Source organism: Camellia sinensis, chromosome 6 (genome assembly GCF_055761805.1).
Source record: "Camellia sinensis isolate YWXY chromosome 6, ASM5576180v1, whole genome shotgun sequence".
Taxonomy (NCBI): Eukaryota; Viridiplantae; Streptophyta; class Magnoliopsida; order Ericales; family Theaceae; genus Camellia; species Camellia sinensis.
Window position 1 is genome coordinate 159,302,366 of NC_138966.1, and position 14,811 is coordinate 159,317,176.

At 38.2% G+C, this 14,811-nt stretch overlaps 2 protein-coding genes across 2 annotated transcripts in view; one reads left to right on the forward strand and one right to left on the reverse strand.

Moving 5' to 3' along the window:
• Nucleotides 1-4,357: 4,357 nt before the first annotated feature.
• Nucleotides 4,358-5,119, forward strand: LOC145793744 (uncharacterized). The gene has a single exon (XM_082876614.1). The coding sequence runs from the start codon at nt 4,358-4,360 to the stop codon at nt 5,117-5,119; it is 762 nt and encodes a 253-aa protein (XP_082732740.1).
• A 50-nt stretch (nt 5,120-5,169) lies between these two features.
• The window catches only part of LOC145793745 (uncharacterized), a 110,987-nt gene continuing 101,345 nt past the window's right edge, over nt 5,170-14,811 (reverse strand). Inside the window, exons 10-11 of the mRNA XM_082876615.1 lie at nt 11,496-11,640; nt 5,170-5,185 (exon numbers count right to left, since the gene is read on the reverse strand). Of these exons, the coding sequence (XP_082732741.1) occupies nt 5,170-5,185; nt 11,496-11,640 (161 nt within the window). The remainder of the gene's footprint in view (nt 5,186-11,495; nt 11,641-14,811) is intronic.

Consider the following 14,811-nt stretch of genomic DNA (forward strand, 5'->3'; position numbering starts at 1 on the left):
AATTGTTGACTGACCTAGAACAAAATGGGCTATTAACGGCTATCGCCGCTCAACCTACAATTCTTGACGAGATCAAACAGAAACAGTGCGAGGATGAATACTTGAAAAAGATCACGGAGGAATTTGATTCAAAGCCGAGGCCAGGATTTGTGTTTGAGAATGATGTGCTGAAATTTCAGAACCGTCTTTGTGTGCCCGATTGTTATGATTTGAGGAAACGTGTTATGATCGAAGCTCACAGTAGTAAATTTGTTATGCATCCAGGGAACACGAAGATGTATCATAATTTGAAAAAGAATTTTTGGTGGCCTGGAATGAAAAAGAGTATTGCCGATTTCGTGGCTAGATGTCTACATTGCCAACAGGTAAAGCTGAACATCAACGGCCCGCTGGTCTGCTACAACCACTCCCAATACCGGAATGGAAATGGGAGCACATTACCATGGACTTCATTGTGGGATTGCCTCGTTCTTCTCGAGGTATGGACTTTATCTGGGTTATAGTTGACCGTTTAACTAAGTCAGCCCATTTTTTGCCTGTCAAAACTATTTATAACGCTGATAAATTGGCCAATATCTATATGACTGAAATTGTGAGATTGCATGGAGTGCCAGTATCTATTGTGTCTAACAGGGACTCAAAGTTTGTATCGAGATTTTGGCAGAGTTTGCAACAGGCTTTGGGGACTTAATTGAGACTAAGCAGTGCCTATCATCCACAGACAGATGGCCAAACTGAACGAACGAACCAAACTCTGGATGATATGCTCAGAATGTATGTGTTAGACTTTTAAGGGAATTGGGAGACCTACTTGCCATTAGCTGAATTTGTGTACAACAACAGTTACCACTCAAGCATTGGAATGGCTTCTTACGAAGCTTTGTATGGAAAAAAATGTCGTTCTCCGATATGTTGGGCTGAAGTAGGTGATAGACCTTTGTTGGGACCGGAACTTGTGCAAGAAACAACCGAGAAAGTGAAACTGATACAGTAGCGCCTGAAAAACTGCATAGAGTCGGCAGAAGAGCTATGCCGATGTTCGAAGAAGAGAGAGGGAATATGAAGTTGGGGACCACGTGTTTATAAAGGTGACCCCGATGAAGGGTCAAACTTGGTTTGGTGTTAAAGGAAAATTGGCGCCAAGATATGTTGGACCTTATGAAGTCCTCGAAAAGATCAATCCAGTATCGTATCGGGTAGCCTTACCTCCAGTAATGGAACACATGCATAACGTCTTTCATGTATCGATGCTATGGGAATATTTGAGGGATCCACTCCACGTCATTGAACCGACACATGTGCTTTTGAAGGATGACTACACTTATGAGGAAAGACCTATCCAGATTGTGAATCGCCGGATCAAAAAGCTGAGAAATAAAGAAATACCGTTGGTAAAAGTTGATTGGCAAAACCACAGAGGAACCTATGCAACTTGGGAAACCGAGGAAGACATGATGAAGAGATATCCAGATTTGTTTCCATTGGACCCAATGTTGATTTCGAATGAAGGTAATTCGAGTTTGGAGGACCAAAGTCTTTTAAGGGGGGAAGACTGTAATAACCCCGACCTCCAATTAATGCTAAACCATGATTATTTATGCCTAATAGTAATTTAGAAGGAATCCGGAATTAAATTGCATATGTATTGCATTATCTTTGTGCTTTTATCTGTTTGCCATAAAATGATCTGTTCATGTTTTATGTTTTAAACTGCTAATTGAAGGCCTTATCGACGGCCGAATCCGAAACAGATTAGTGTTTTGTGTTAATTAGAATTAATATGATTTTATGATAAATTTAGTTGAAATTTGATTTGGTATGATTAAATTGGATTAAATGAGCTAAATTACATTAGTTCAAGTTAATTACATCACTGCCCTTGAGTTGGCCACTTTCTCAAACATTATTTAGACTTGATTCATACACCACTCTCAGCCTTTTCCATGCCTAAACCGTGAGAGAGAGGGAGTGAGGGAGGAGATTGATTTCATCTAGAGATTTTACTTGGAATTGGAAGAATTGAAGAGTAGTTGCATATTTGAGCTTCTAGGCTTAGAATTCAAGACTTAAGGTAGGAGATTCCCCTTTCAATTGTGCGTTTAAGTTTAATTCTTACATGGTTCATGGAAGATTAGAGTTTAAAGTCTAGAATTGGTTTAAAGAGTTGGATTTGAGAGTGAATTCATGCATGCATGCACATATTCTTGGATTTTGGAGTTGTTCTTCATGAATTTCCACATGCATGTCCACATTTTTGTTATAGTCCATGAATTCATCCTATTCTTGAGCTTAATCTTGCTTTGGATCATGTTTTGGAGCATTAGAAGTCATGAGAATTCATGCATGTTACATTTAAGTTATGTTTTTGAAGTTTTATTTGAAATTGTGTTTAATTGACTCACCTTTAGGCTTTGATTTTACAAATTGATCTTTGAAACATCTTATACTATGAGTTTACAAGTGTTTTCCAAAAAATGGGCCCAAGAGGTCGAGTTTTGAGGTGTTGAATGCTTGGTTTGAGCTTAGGAGGCAAATTTGGAAATTCCAGAATTTGGCTTCCTCGCTCGAGCAAAGGATTCCAAGCTCGAGCGACCATCGTTTGTTCAGAGCTCCGCTCGAGCGAAGGAATTGTGGCTCGAGCGTAAATTGCAAGCTCTCAGGTTTTTGGTGCACACAGACGCACGCTCGAGCGACGAGACCTACGCTCGAGCGAAGAGCTGTGTCTCACGCTCGAGCGAGCATCGAGTGGGTATCGAGCGTAAAATTTCAACAACTAGTACTTTTGCATTTTTACAGACCGCTCGAGCGAAGGAGTCTACGCTCGAGGCGACCCCTCTGTTTTGACAAGCTCGCTCGAGTGAAGGAAGCTACGGTCGAGCGAGACCCTTGTTTTCAGCAAGTTTTGAAAAATGTTTTCCAAGGCATCTTTGCATCCTCAATCCATCCTAGGCATTCCTAAGCCATGTTTAAGACTCTATAGTGAGGATTTAAGGTTAAAAACACACTAAGAACCAACGACGTAAGTTTTGTGCAATTAGAATGTGTGTTTCAAGTGTGTGTCCATTGTGTGTTCATGTAGGTCACGCGCCTCAGAACAAATGATGGGCCGCCTTACCATCTAGTTAGGGCTACCAATCATCTATGAGTAATAACTTTGTAAAGTTATGTTTAATGTTAAGTATTTTCTGAATATTATGATACGAAGTAATTAATTCTCTGAAATGCCATGCTATGTTTGAAATGAATGAATGGTTGTCCAAAATTCTGAAAGTTATTTATGGCATCCTTAGCATCATATGATATGCGTCCCTTTATGGGTCACCAGGTCCCTTTATGGGTCATCAGGTCCCTTTATGGGTCATCAGAAACGTCTCTGTGCACATGAGTCATCAGAATGTCTTCGAGGCCGTCCCTTTATGGGCCATCGGATTTGTTAACGCTAAGGGATGTACCATGTATGATTATATGTGAAATCTGAATATGGAAATGATTATGAATATGTATATGAATCTGTCTTTGTTAAGAATTTGATTTCTAACTCTGTGATGGACATTATTCATTAATTCCTATACTCTGTTATTATTCATTGGGCTTTAGCTCACAGTTTATATTATGTATGTAGGTGAGCGGGCATGTGACTAGGGCCAGAGTTGACGGCTTCTGTTTTGTTTTTGTCAGCCAACGGTTGTGCCTCCCGAGGAGGTTCCGAACAAAGTTTAAAGCCATGGCTGTTTTTTGTTATCATGCTAGTCTTTGTGTATGCTCTGTAAAGTCAGGTCTTGGGAAGTACTTTTTGTAAATACCTTATGAATATTGCGTATTTGGACTGGCATGTTTATGTATATGTAAATAAGTTTTGAAATGTTCTGTCCTATGTACGTTATCACAGCTCATTGGACCTTGTCTATTTTGTATTATTGCTTCCGCAGCCCCTTATTATTTGCTAATCTGTTCAGAGGCCTTTGGTAATCCACGGATTACTGGCCGGTTACAGTGCTAAACCTACAAGGGCGGGTTTAGGTCGTGACCGAGTGGTATCAGAGCACGTGTTCTACCGCACACACAGGTCTATATGAGCTTAGGAAGTCCTAGTAAGAAGTAGGGGCATTTCATCTGCACGTTTATGTGTATTATTCGAAAATGAAAGCATAAGTTCAATTATAAACATGTGAATTTGAATACATAAAGTTTTGTTTACCTGTAGCAAATGGACAATGCAAGGAATGATGACACAGCAGGGTCCTCTGATGCCCGAATGAATAGAATGGAACAAATGCTTGCAACCTTAACCTAAGTGGTAATGCAACAACAGAGGCGATAACCTTTACCACCTCCACCCCTATTGGCACAAGTTAAAATGGGCATCGGTGACGTCATCAACTTGACACAGAAGTTCATGAAAATGAAACTGCCAACATTCTATGGTGGAATTGAACCGTTGAAAGCAGAGACGTGGTTACTTGAAATGAAGAAACTGTATGAGGTGTTCCCTTGTTCTGAAGTCCAGAAAGTCCTCCTAGCCACCTATACTCTGAAGGATGAAGCCCGAAGGTGGTGGTTACTAATTCGAAATGGCCATGAGAATATGGCGTGGACTCAATTCCATATAATCTTCTATGACAAGTATTTTCCCCAGTGCTTCCGAGACCGAAAGGTTTCAGAATTCCAGGAACTCAAACAAGGCAGAATGTCTGTAGCCGGGTACGAGGCTAAGTTTACTGAGTTGGCCAGGTTTGCTCCTCACATGGTGGACACAGACTACAAGAAAGCTCGTAAGTTTGAGAGTGCATTGGATCTGGACATACTGGATAGGGTGGGAGTCCTGAACCTACCCATGTACGTGAATGTTTTGGATAGGGCATTAATGGCAGAGTCCATTTTAGCAGCGAAGAAAAAACTCTCGCCCCACGAACTGATTCGACGGGGAAAAGGTATGGAAATAGTTTCAAAAAGGGTCATTCATTTTCTGGGAATAAGAGGTGAAACACAGGATTTTACAGTAGCTCAAGCCAAAGTAGTGGTACTATACCGAATTGCTCGGAATGTGGTAGGAAACACAAGGGGGATTGTTATCGAGCTTTGGGCGCCTATTTTAGATGTGGAAAGACTGGTCATATGATGAAGGATTGTCTTGTCAGGTTCGAAAATACCAACCAACCAATGGCAAGCTCAGCCGGATCCACTTCTGCATCCAAGACGAATACGAGGGCCAATATTGGGAAAGAACCCCTGAGACAGGGTCGGGTGTTCGCCTTAGTGCCTGGTTACGTACCAAACACCTATACCGTGGTGTCAGGTACACTCTCTGTATGTTCTCAAGATGCATGCGTATTGATAGATTCGGGTTCTACACATTCCTTTGCATCGCATGCTTTCTCTCGAAAATTGACTAGACCATTAGAACTTATGACATATGTGTTATCTGTATCTACGCCGTCTGGGGATTCTATGGTGTGTGCTCATGTTTATCCTGCATGTGATATTATGATTGGCGATATGATGTTATATGTGGACTTATTACCCTTGGATATTAATCACTTTGATTGTATTTTGGGGATGGACTGGTTGACTAAATACTGTGCTACCATTGACTGGGCAAATAAAATTGTTTTGTTTAGACCACCGGGTATGCCTAAATTTACTTTTATTGGGATTGGGGTAATTCCTCCCCCATATTTGATTTTGGCTATGAAATCTATAAAACTCCTTAAGAAGGGATGTAGGGGTTATCTGTGTTGTATATTGACTGCACCATCTGACAGTACTACTGTAGAAACAATCCCTGTTGCTTGTAAATTTTTCGATGTGTTTCCGAATGACTTACCCGGGGACTTAGTTGATAGAGAAATTGAATTCACTGTTGAGGTGTTTCCGGGGACACAACCTATTTCCAAGACTCCCTATAGAATGTCTACCTCTGAATTGAAAGAATTGAAAACCTAACTTCAAGAACTGCTAGATAAGAAATTTATCCGTCCGAGTACTTCACCTTGGGGTGCTCCAGTTTTGTTTGTCAAAAAGAAGGATGGATCTTTAAGATTGTGTATAGACTACCGAGAACTGAACAAAGTGACTATCAAGAATAAATACCCTCAGCCCCGAATAGATGACTTGTTTGATCAACTTCAGGGTGCCCAAGTGTTTTCCAAAATTGACCTCAGGTCTGGGTATCATCAATTAAAGGTTAGAGCTGATGACATAGAGAAAACTACATTCCGAACTAGATATGGACATTATGAATTTTTAGTAATGTCGTTTGGGATGACCAATGCACCTGCAGCTTTCATGGATCTTATGAATAGGGTGTTTAAATCATATCTGGATGACTTCATTGTTGTATTTATTGATGACATTTTGATTTATTCTAAAGAGAGGGAAGAACATGAGAGCCATCTGAGAGCCACCTTGCAGATTTTGAGAGAAAAGAAATTGTATGCTAAATTGTCCAAGTGTGAATTCTGGCTTGACAGTGTGGCATTTTTGGGACATGTGATCAACAAGGATGGAGTTTCTGTTGACCCTTAGAAAATTGAAGCTATCGTTGGTTGGCCTAGACCGACAAATGTGACAGAAGTCCGAAGTTTTCTAGGACTTGCAGGTTACTACCGGAGGTTTGTGAAAGACTTTTCCAAGCTTGCCATGCCATTGACTCAGTTAAATCAGAAAAATGTGTCATTTGACTGGAATGAACAAAGAGAGGCAGCTTTTCAAGAGTTGAAAACTAGGTTAGTTACTGCACCAATCTTAACCTTGCCTAATGGTACTGATGGGTTTCAAGTGTACAATGATGCTTCCTATAAAGGCTTGGGGTGTGTACTAATGCAAAACGAAAGGGTGATTGCCTATGCTTCTAGACAACTTCGACCTCATGAAAAGAATTACCCAACACATGATCTTGAATTAGCGGCTGTGGTGTTTGCTTTGAAAATATGGCGTCACTATTTGTATGGGGTAACTTGTGAGGTGTATACCGATCATAAAAGCCTAAAATATTTCTTCACCCAAAAGGAATTGAATATGAGGCAGAGGCGATGGTTAGAGTTAATCAAGGATTATGATTTGCAGATCTTGTATCATCCAGGAAAGGCTAATATCGTAGCAGATGCCTTGAGCCGAAAATCCAGTGCGAATTTGTCATGTTTGCTATCCAACCGAAAAGAATTGTTGACTGACCCAGAACAAGATGGGCTATTAACGGCTATCGCCGCTCAACCTACAATTCTTGACGAGAGCAAACAGAAACAGTGCGAGGATGAATACTTGAAAAAGATCATGGAGGAATTTGATTCAAAGCCGAGGCCAGGATTTGTGTTTGAGAATGATGTGCTGAAATTTCAGAACCGTCTTTGTGTGCCCGATTGTTATGATTTGAGGAAACGTGTTATGACCGAAGCTCACAGTAGTAAATTTGCTATGCATCCGGGGAACACGAAGATGTATCATAAGTTGAAACAGAATTTTTGGTGGCCTGGAATGAAAAAGAGTATTGTCGATTTCATGGCTAGATGTCTACATTGCCAACAGGTTAAAGCTGAACATCAACGACCCACTGGTCTGCTACAACCACTCCCAATACCGGAATGGAAATGGGAGCACATTATCGTGGACTTCATTGTGGGATTGCCTCGTTCTTCTTGAGGTATGGACTCTATCTGGGTTATAGTTGACCGTTTAACTAAGTCAGCCCATTTTTTGCCTGTCAAAACTATTTATAACGCTGATAAATTGGCCAATATCTATATGACTGAAATTGTGAGATTGCTTGGAGTGCCAGTATCTATTGTGTCTGACAGGGACTCAAAGTTTGTATCGAGATTTTGGCAAAGTTTGCAACAGGCTTTGGGGACTGAATTGAGACTGAACAGTGCCTATCACACACAGACAGATGGCCAAACTGAACGAACGAACCAAACTCTGGAGGATATGCTCAGAATGTGTGTGTTAGACTTCCAAGGAAATTGGGAGACCTACTTGCCATTAGCTGAATTTGTGTACAACAACAGTTACCACTCAAGCATTGGAATGGCTCCTTACGAAGCTTTGTATGGAAGAAAATGTCGTTCTCCGATATGTTGGGCTGAAGTAGGTGATAGACCTTTGTTGGGACTGGAACTTGTGCAAGAAACAACCGAGAAAGTGAAACTGATACAGCAGCGCCTGAAAACTACACAGAGTCGGCAGAAGAGCTATGCCAATGTTCGAAGAAGAGAGAGGGAATATGAAGTTGGGGACCACGTGTTTATAAAGGTGACCCCGATGAAGGGTCAAACTCGGTTTAGTGTTAAGGGAGAATTGGCGCCAAGATATGTTGGACCTTATGAAGTCCTCGAAAAGATCAATCCGGTATCGTATCGGGTAGCCTATGCATAACGTCTTTCATGTATCGATGCTACGGAATATTTGAGGGATCCACTCTACGTCATTGAACCGACACATGTGCTTTTGAAGGATGACTACACTTATGAGGAAAGACCTATCCAAATTGTGAATAGCCGGATCAAAAAGCTGAGAAATAAAGGAATACCGTTGGTAAAAGTTGATTGGCAAAACCACGGAGGAACCTATGCAACTTGGGAAACCGAGGAAGACATGATGAAGAGATATCCAGATTTGTTCCCATTGGACCCAATGTTGATTTCAAATGAAGGTAATTCGAGTTTGGAGGACCGAAGTCTTTTAAGGGGGGAAGACTGTAATAACCCCGACTTCCGATTAATGCTAAACCATGATTATTTATGCCTAACAGTAATTTAGAAGGAATCCGAAATTAAATTGCATATGTATTACATTATCTTTGTGCTTTTATCTGTTCGCCATAAAATGATCTGTTCATGTTTTATGTTTTAAATTGCTAATTGAAGGCCTTATCGACGGCCAAATCCGAAACGGATTAGTGTTTTGTGTTAATTAGAATTAATGTGATTTTATGATAAATTTAGTTGAAATTTGATTTGGTATGATTAAATTGGATTAAATGAGCTAAATTACGTTAGTCCAAGTTAATTACATCATTGCCCTTGAGTGGGCCACTTTCTCATACATTGTTTAGACTTGATTCATACACCATTTTCAGCCTTTTCCTTGCCTAAACCGTGAGAGAGAGGGAGTGAGGGAGGAGATTGATTTCATCTAGAGATTTTACTTGGAATTGGAAGAATTGAAGAGTAGTTGCATATTTGAGCTTCTAGCCTTGGAATTCAAGACTTTAGGTAGGAGATTCCCCTTTCAATTGTGCATTTAAGTTTAATTCTTACATGGTTTATGGAAGATTAGAGTTTAAAGTCTAGAATTGGTTTAAAGAGTTGGATTTGAGAGTGAATTCATGCATGCATGCACATATTCTTGGATTTTGGAGTTGTTCTTAATGAATTTCCACATGCATTTCCATATTTTTGTTATAGTCCATGAATTCATCCTATTCTTGAGCTTAATCTTGCTTTGGATCATGTTTTGCAGCATTAGAAGTCATGAGAATTCATGCATGTTACATTTAAGTTATGTTCTTGAAGTTTTATTTGAAATTGTGTTTAATTGACTCACCTTTGGGCTTTGATTTTACAAATTGATCTTTGAAACATCTTATACTATGAGTTTACAAGTGTTTTCCAAAAAATGGGCCCAAGAGGTCGAGTTTTGAGGTGTTGAATGCTTGGTTTGAGCTTAGGAGGCAAATTTGGAAATTCCAGAATTTGGCTTCCTCACTCGAGCGAAGGATTCCATGCTCGAGCGACCATTGTTTGTTCAGAGCTCCGCTCGAGCGAAGGAATGGTGGCTGGAGTGTAAATTGCAAGCTCTTAGGTTTTTGGTGCACACAGATGCACGCTCGAGTGACGAGACCTATGCTCGAGCGAAGAGCTGTGTCTCACGCTCGAGCGAGCATCGAGCATAAAATTTCAACAACCAGTACCTTTGCATTTTTACAGACCGCTCGAACGAAGGAGTCTACGCTCGAGCGACCCCTCTGTTTTGACATGCTCGCTCGAGCGAAGGAAGCTACGCTCGAGTGAGACCCCTTTTTTCAGCAAGTTTTGAAAAATGTTTTCCAAGGCATCTTTGCATCCTCATTCCATCCTAGGCATTCCTAGGCCATGTTTAAGACTCTATAGTGAGGATTTAAGGTTAGAAACACACTAAGAACCAACGACATAAGTTTTCTGCAATTAGAATGTGTGTTTCAAGTATGTGTCCGTTGTGTGTTCATGTAGGTCACGCGCCTCAGAACAAGTGAAGGGTCGCCTTACCATCTAGTTAGGGCTACCAATCATCTATGAGTAATAACTTTGTAAAGTTATGTTTAATGTTAAGTATTTTCTGAATATTATGATACGAAGTAATTAATTCTCTGAAATGCCATGCTATGTTTGAAATGAATGAATGGTTGTCCAAAATTCTGAAAGTTATTCGTGGCATCCTTAGCATCATATGATATGCGTCCCTTTATGGGTCATCAGGTCCCTTTATGGGTCGTCATAAATGTCTCTATGCACATGAGTCATCAGAATGCCTTCGAGGCCATCCCTTTATGGGCCATCGAATTTGTTAATGCTAAGGGATGTACCATGTATGATTATACACGAAATCTAAATATGGAAATGATTATGAATATGTATATGAATCTGTCTTTGTTAAGAATTTGATTTCTAACTCTGTGATGGACATCATTCATTAAATCCTTTACTCTGTTATTATTCATTGGGCTTTAGCTCACAGTTTATATTATGTATGTAGGTGAGTTGGCATGTGACCAGGGTCAGAGTTGACGGCCTTCTGTTTTGTTTTTGTCAGCCAACTGTTGTGCCTCCCGAGGAGGTTTCGAATGAAGTTTAAAACCATGGCTGTTTTTTTGTTATCATGCTAGTCTTTGTGTATGCTCTGTAAAGTCAGGTCTTGAGAAGTACTTTCTGTAAATACCTTATGAATATTGTGTATCTGGACTAGCATGTTTATGTATATGTAAATAAGTTTTGAAATGTTCTGTCCCATGTACATTATCACAGCTCATTGGACCTTATTTATTTTGTATTATTGCTTCCGCAGCTCCTTATTATTTGTTAATCTGTTCAGAGGCCTTTGGTAATCCATGGATTACTGGCCGGTTATAGTGCTAAACCTACAGGGGCGGGTTTAGGTCGTGACAAGTTTCATCAAAATCAATGTCCTCTTATTGATTATAACCTGGAGCTACTAATCTAGCTTTATTTCTAGTAACAACTCCGGATTCATCCATTTTATTTCGAAGAACCCATTTTGTACCAATAATGGGATGATCCTTAGGTTGAGGGGACAAAAACCAAACTTCATTTCTTTCAAATTGATTTAATTCTTCTTGCATTGTTAAAATCCAGTTTTCATCATTTTCAGCTTCTAAAAATGATTTTGATTTCAATTGTGAAACAAACGCTAAGTTACCACAAATATTTCTAACAGAAGAACGAGTTTTTATACCTTCCTCCATATCACCTATGATGAGGTCTTTAGGGTGGCCATGAGCATACTTCCATTCTTTTGGTAGATTTGAATCATTTTCTGAAAGAGCGTATATTTCTTGAAGTTTCTTCATTGTCAATTCTTCTTCATGTTCGCGTAATGGATTTTCTTCATTTTCCTTTTTGTAAATGCTCTCCGTGCTTGGTTGATTTTCTACAATATCATTACTTACAAGATTCTTGGAGATAATGTTGTTAGATTCATCAAAAACAACATGCACAGATTCTTCAACAAGTAGAGTTCTTTTATTGAATACTCTATAAGCTTTACTGGACATAGAATAACCAAGAAATATAGCTTCATCCGATTTAATATCAAATTTTCCTAAGTTATCTTTATTGTTATTTAATACAAAGCATTTACAACCAAAAATACGCAAGTGACTAATATTAGGTTTTCTACCTTTCCAAAGTTCATAAGGGGTTTTCTTAAGAATAGGTGTAATCATGGCACGGTTTATAACATAGCATGCAGTGTCAACAGCTTCCGCCCAAAAAAATTTAAGCAAATTATTTTCACAAAGCATAGTATGGGCCATTTCTTCAAGAGTTCTATTTTTTCTTTCAACCACACCATTTTGTTAAGAAGTCCTAGGGGCTGAGAAATTATGATTTATTCCTAAGTTATCACAAAACATAATAAAATCATCATTTTCAAATTCTCTACCATGGTCACTTCTAATACTACAAATATTAAGATTTTTCTCATTTTGAATTCTTTTACAAAGTTTTGAGAAATTATAAAAAGCTTCATTTTTGTGTGCTAAAAACAATACCCATGTATATTTGGTATAATCATCAACACAAACAAAGACATAAGATTTTCCTCCTAAACTTAATGTTTTAGATGGTCCGAATAGATCAATATGCAAGAGCTGAAGCGGTCTAGTAGTTGAAACGATATTTTTGGATTTAAAAAAAATTCTAGTTTATTTTCCAAATTGACATGCATCACAAAGTTTATCTTTTTCAAAAACAATTTTTGGTAAACCTATGACTAACTCATTTTTTGAAAGTTTGGAAATTAAATCAAAATGAGCATGTCCTAATCTTCTATGCCAAAGCCAACCATTATCATTTATAGCAAATAAACATCTAATGTTAAAATGAGAAGATAAATCATGTAAATCAAACACATATACATTCTCATGTCTATAACCTACAAATAAAGTTTGGTTTTCAAGGGTGTTTTCAATAGTGCAATGAGTTTTCTAAAAAATAACTCTATAACCTTTATCACATAATTGACTAATGCTAAGCAAGTTATGTTTTAAACCTTCAACAAATAAAACATTTTCAATAATAGGAAAGGGATTTTTACCAATAATTCCTACACCAATGATTTTACCCTTGCTATTGTCGCCAAAAATCGCATATCTGTCATCCTTTGGTTGAAGTGTGGCGAACATAGCTTTATTTCCAGTCATGTGCCTCGAACATGCACTGTCGAGATACCATCTATCGTTACTGGATTTTGTCTTGAAACATACCTACAAAAATTTGATTTTTCTATGGGTACCCATTTTTTCTTGGGTCCATAAAAGTTAGAATTTGATACTCTTGAAATGTCCTTAGGGACCCATATCTTTTTTATTTTAGCAAAAGGATTTCTTTTAACAGAACATGAAGGTGAAATATGACCTTTTGTACCACAAAAATGACATGTGAGATGAGAGTGATTAGAAGATGCATACACAAAGCCATTTTTGACAGTTTTTACTTTTGAAAAAGGTTTATATCCAATTCCGGCTCTACCAAAAGTACAATTTTGATTTTTAAGAATTTTATCTAACGTTTCTCTACCTTGAGTGAATTTTGAAAGAGTATTTTTCAAGTCTTCAATATTTTCTTTCAAAATAATTTGCTCTTTTTTAAAGACTCGTTTTCTTTTTGCAATACAACTAAATGTTTTTCAGAAATTGAAGACTCTTTTCAAGTTAAAATCTCATTTTCCTTTTTCATTTTCATGGCTTCATTTTCTAAAACATTTATCTTGAAAGTCAATGATTCATTTTCTTTTGATAAACTTGAAATTGACAATTACTTTTCAAATTAAGTTTCTTAAATTCAACATGTAATTCATCAAAAGTTAATTGTAATTTATCAAATGTAAAAGATTCGTCATTTACCTCATTTTAGTTTCCAAGTGCCATTAAGCATAGGTTAGCAACCTCATTTTTGCAAACTTCGGTTTCTATGTCGCTTTCATCACTATCTTCTCCCTATGCTGCAATCATAGCTTTTTTCTTGTCCTTCTTGAATTTTTTCTTAAGTTCTGGACATTCTGATTTGTAATGTCCAGGTTTGTTGCTTTCGTAGCAGGTTACTTCAGATTTTTTGTGATTTTCTCCTCTTTGAAAATCCCTATTGTTGAAGTCTTTTCTGAAAAAATTTCGTACACCTTGTTTCTTTCTTACAAACCTTTGGAGCTTTCTAGTGATGAATGCCATTTCCTCATCCTCATCTGAATCATCTTTCTTATCCTCTTGATGTTTCGAGGTGGATTTGAAGGCTATTCCTTTCTTCTTGTTGTTGTCCTTATCTTCCTTTCCTTCTTGCATTATGAGCTCATGAGTCAAGAGAGATCCCATTAACTCATCTAAACTTAGCTTTGATAAATCCTTGGCTTCGGTAATGGCAATGACTTTTGTCTCCCAACTTTTTGGCAATGACCTAAGCACTTTTCTTACAATTTTAGCATTAGTATATATTTTTCCAAGAGAAGTTAAACCATTAATAATATCAGTAAAGCGAGTAAACATTTGAGGAATAGTCTCATCAGACTTCATTTTAAAGAGTTCATAATTATGGACTAGCAAACTGACTCTAGATTCTTTAACTTGTTCGGTTCCCTCATGAGTCACTATAAGCTTGTCTCAAATTTCTTTTGCGGTTTTACATGTGGAAATTCTGTTGAACTCGTTGGCATCTAAGGCGCAGTACAACATGTTTGTAGCTTTGATATTAATTTTGGCCATTCTAGTATCAGATTCATCCCACTCATCTTTAGGTTTTTGTACCCTAAGTCCATCTATGGTTTTGGTAGAAATTTTTGGACCATTGCAAATAATTTTCCAACATTCATAATCATTAGATTGAACATGTATGGTCATTCTAGTTTTCTAATAGCTAAAATTTGTGCCGCTAAAGAGTGGTGGCCTATTGGATGCTTGTCCCTCGGGTAAGGAATAACTAGGGGTTGCCAGGATCTACTCTAAGACGGTTAAGTCACACAAACTAGAGTTTAGGCTCTGATACCAATTGTTATCCCATGTAAGCAACCCAAGAGGGGGGTGAATTGGGTTATTAAAAATTTCACAATATT

Excerpts from the sequence above, each read along its gene's own strand:
- LOC145793744 (XM_082876614.1), top strand. The coding sequence starts at position 4,358 with ATGGGCATCGGTGACGTCATCAACTTGACACAGAAGTTCATGAAAATG.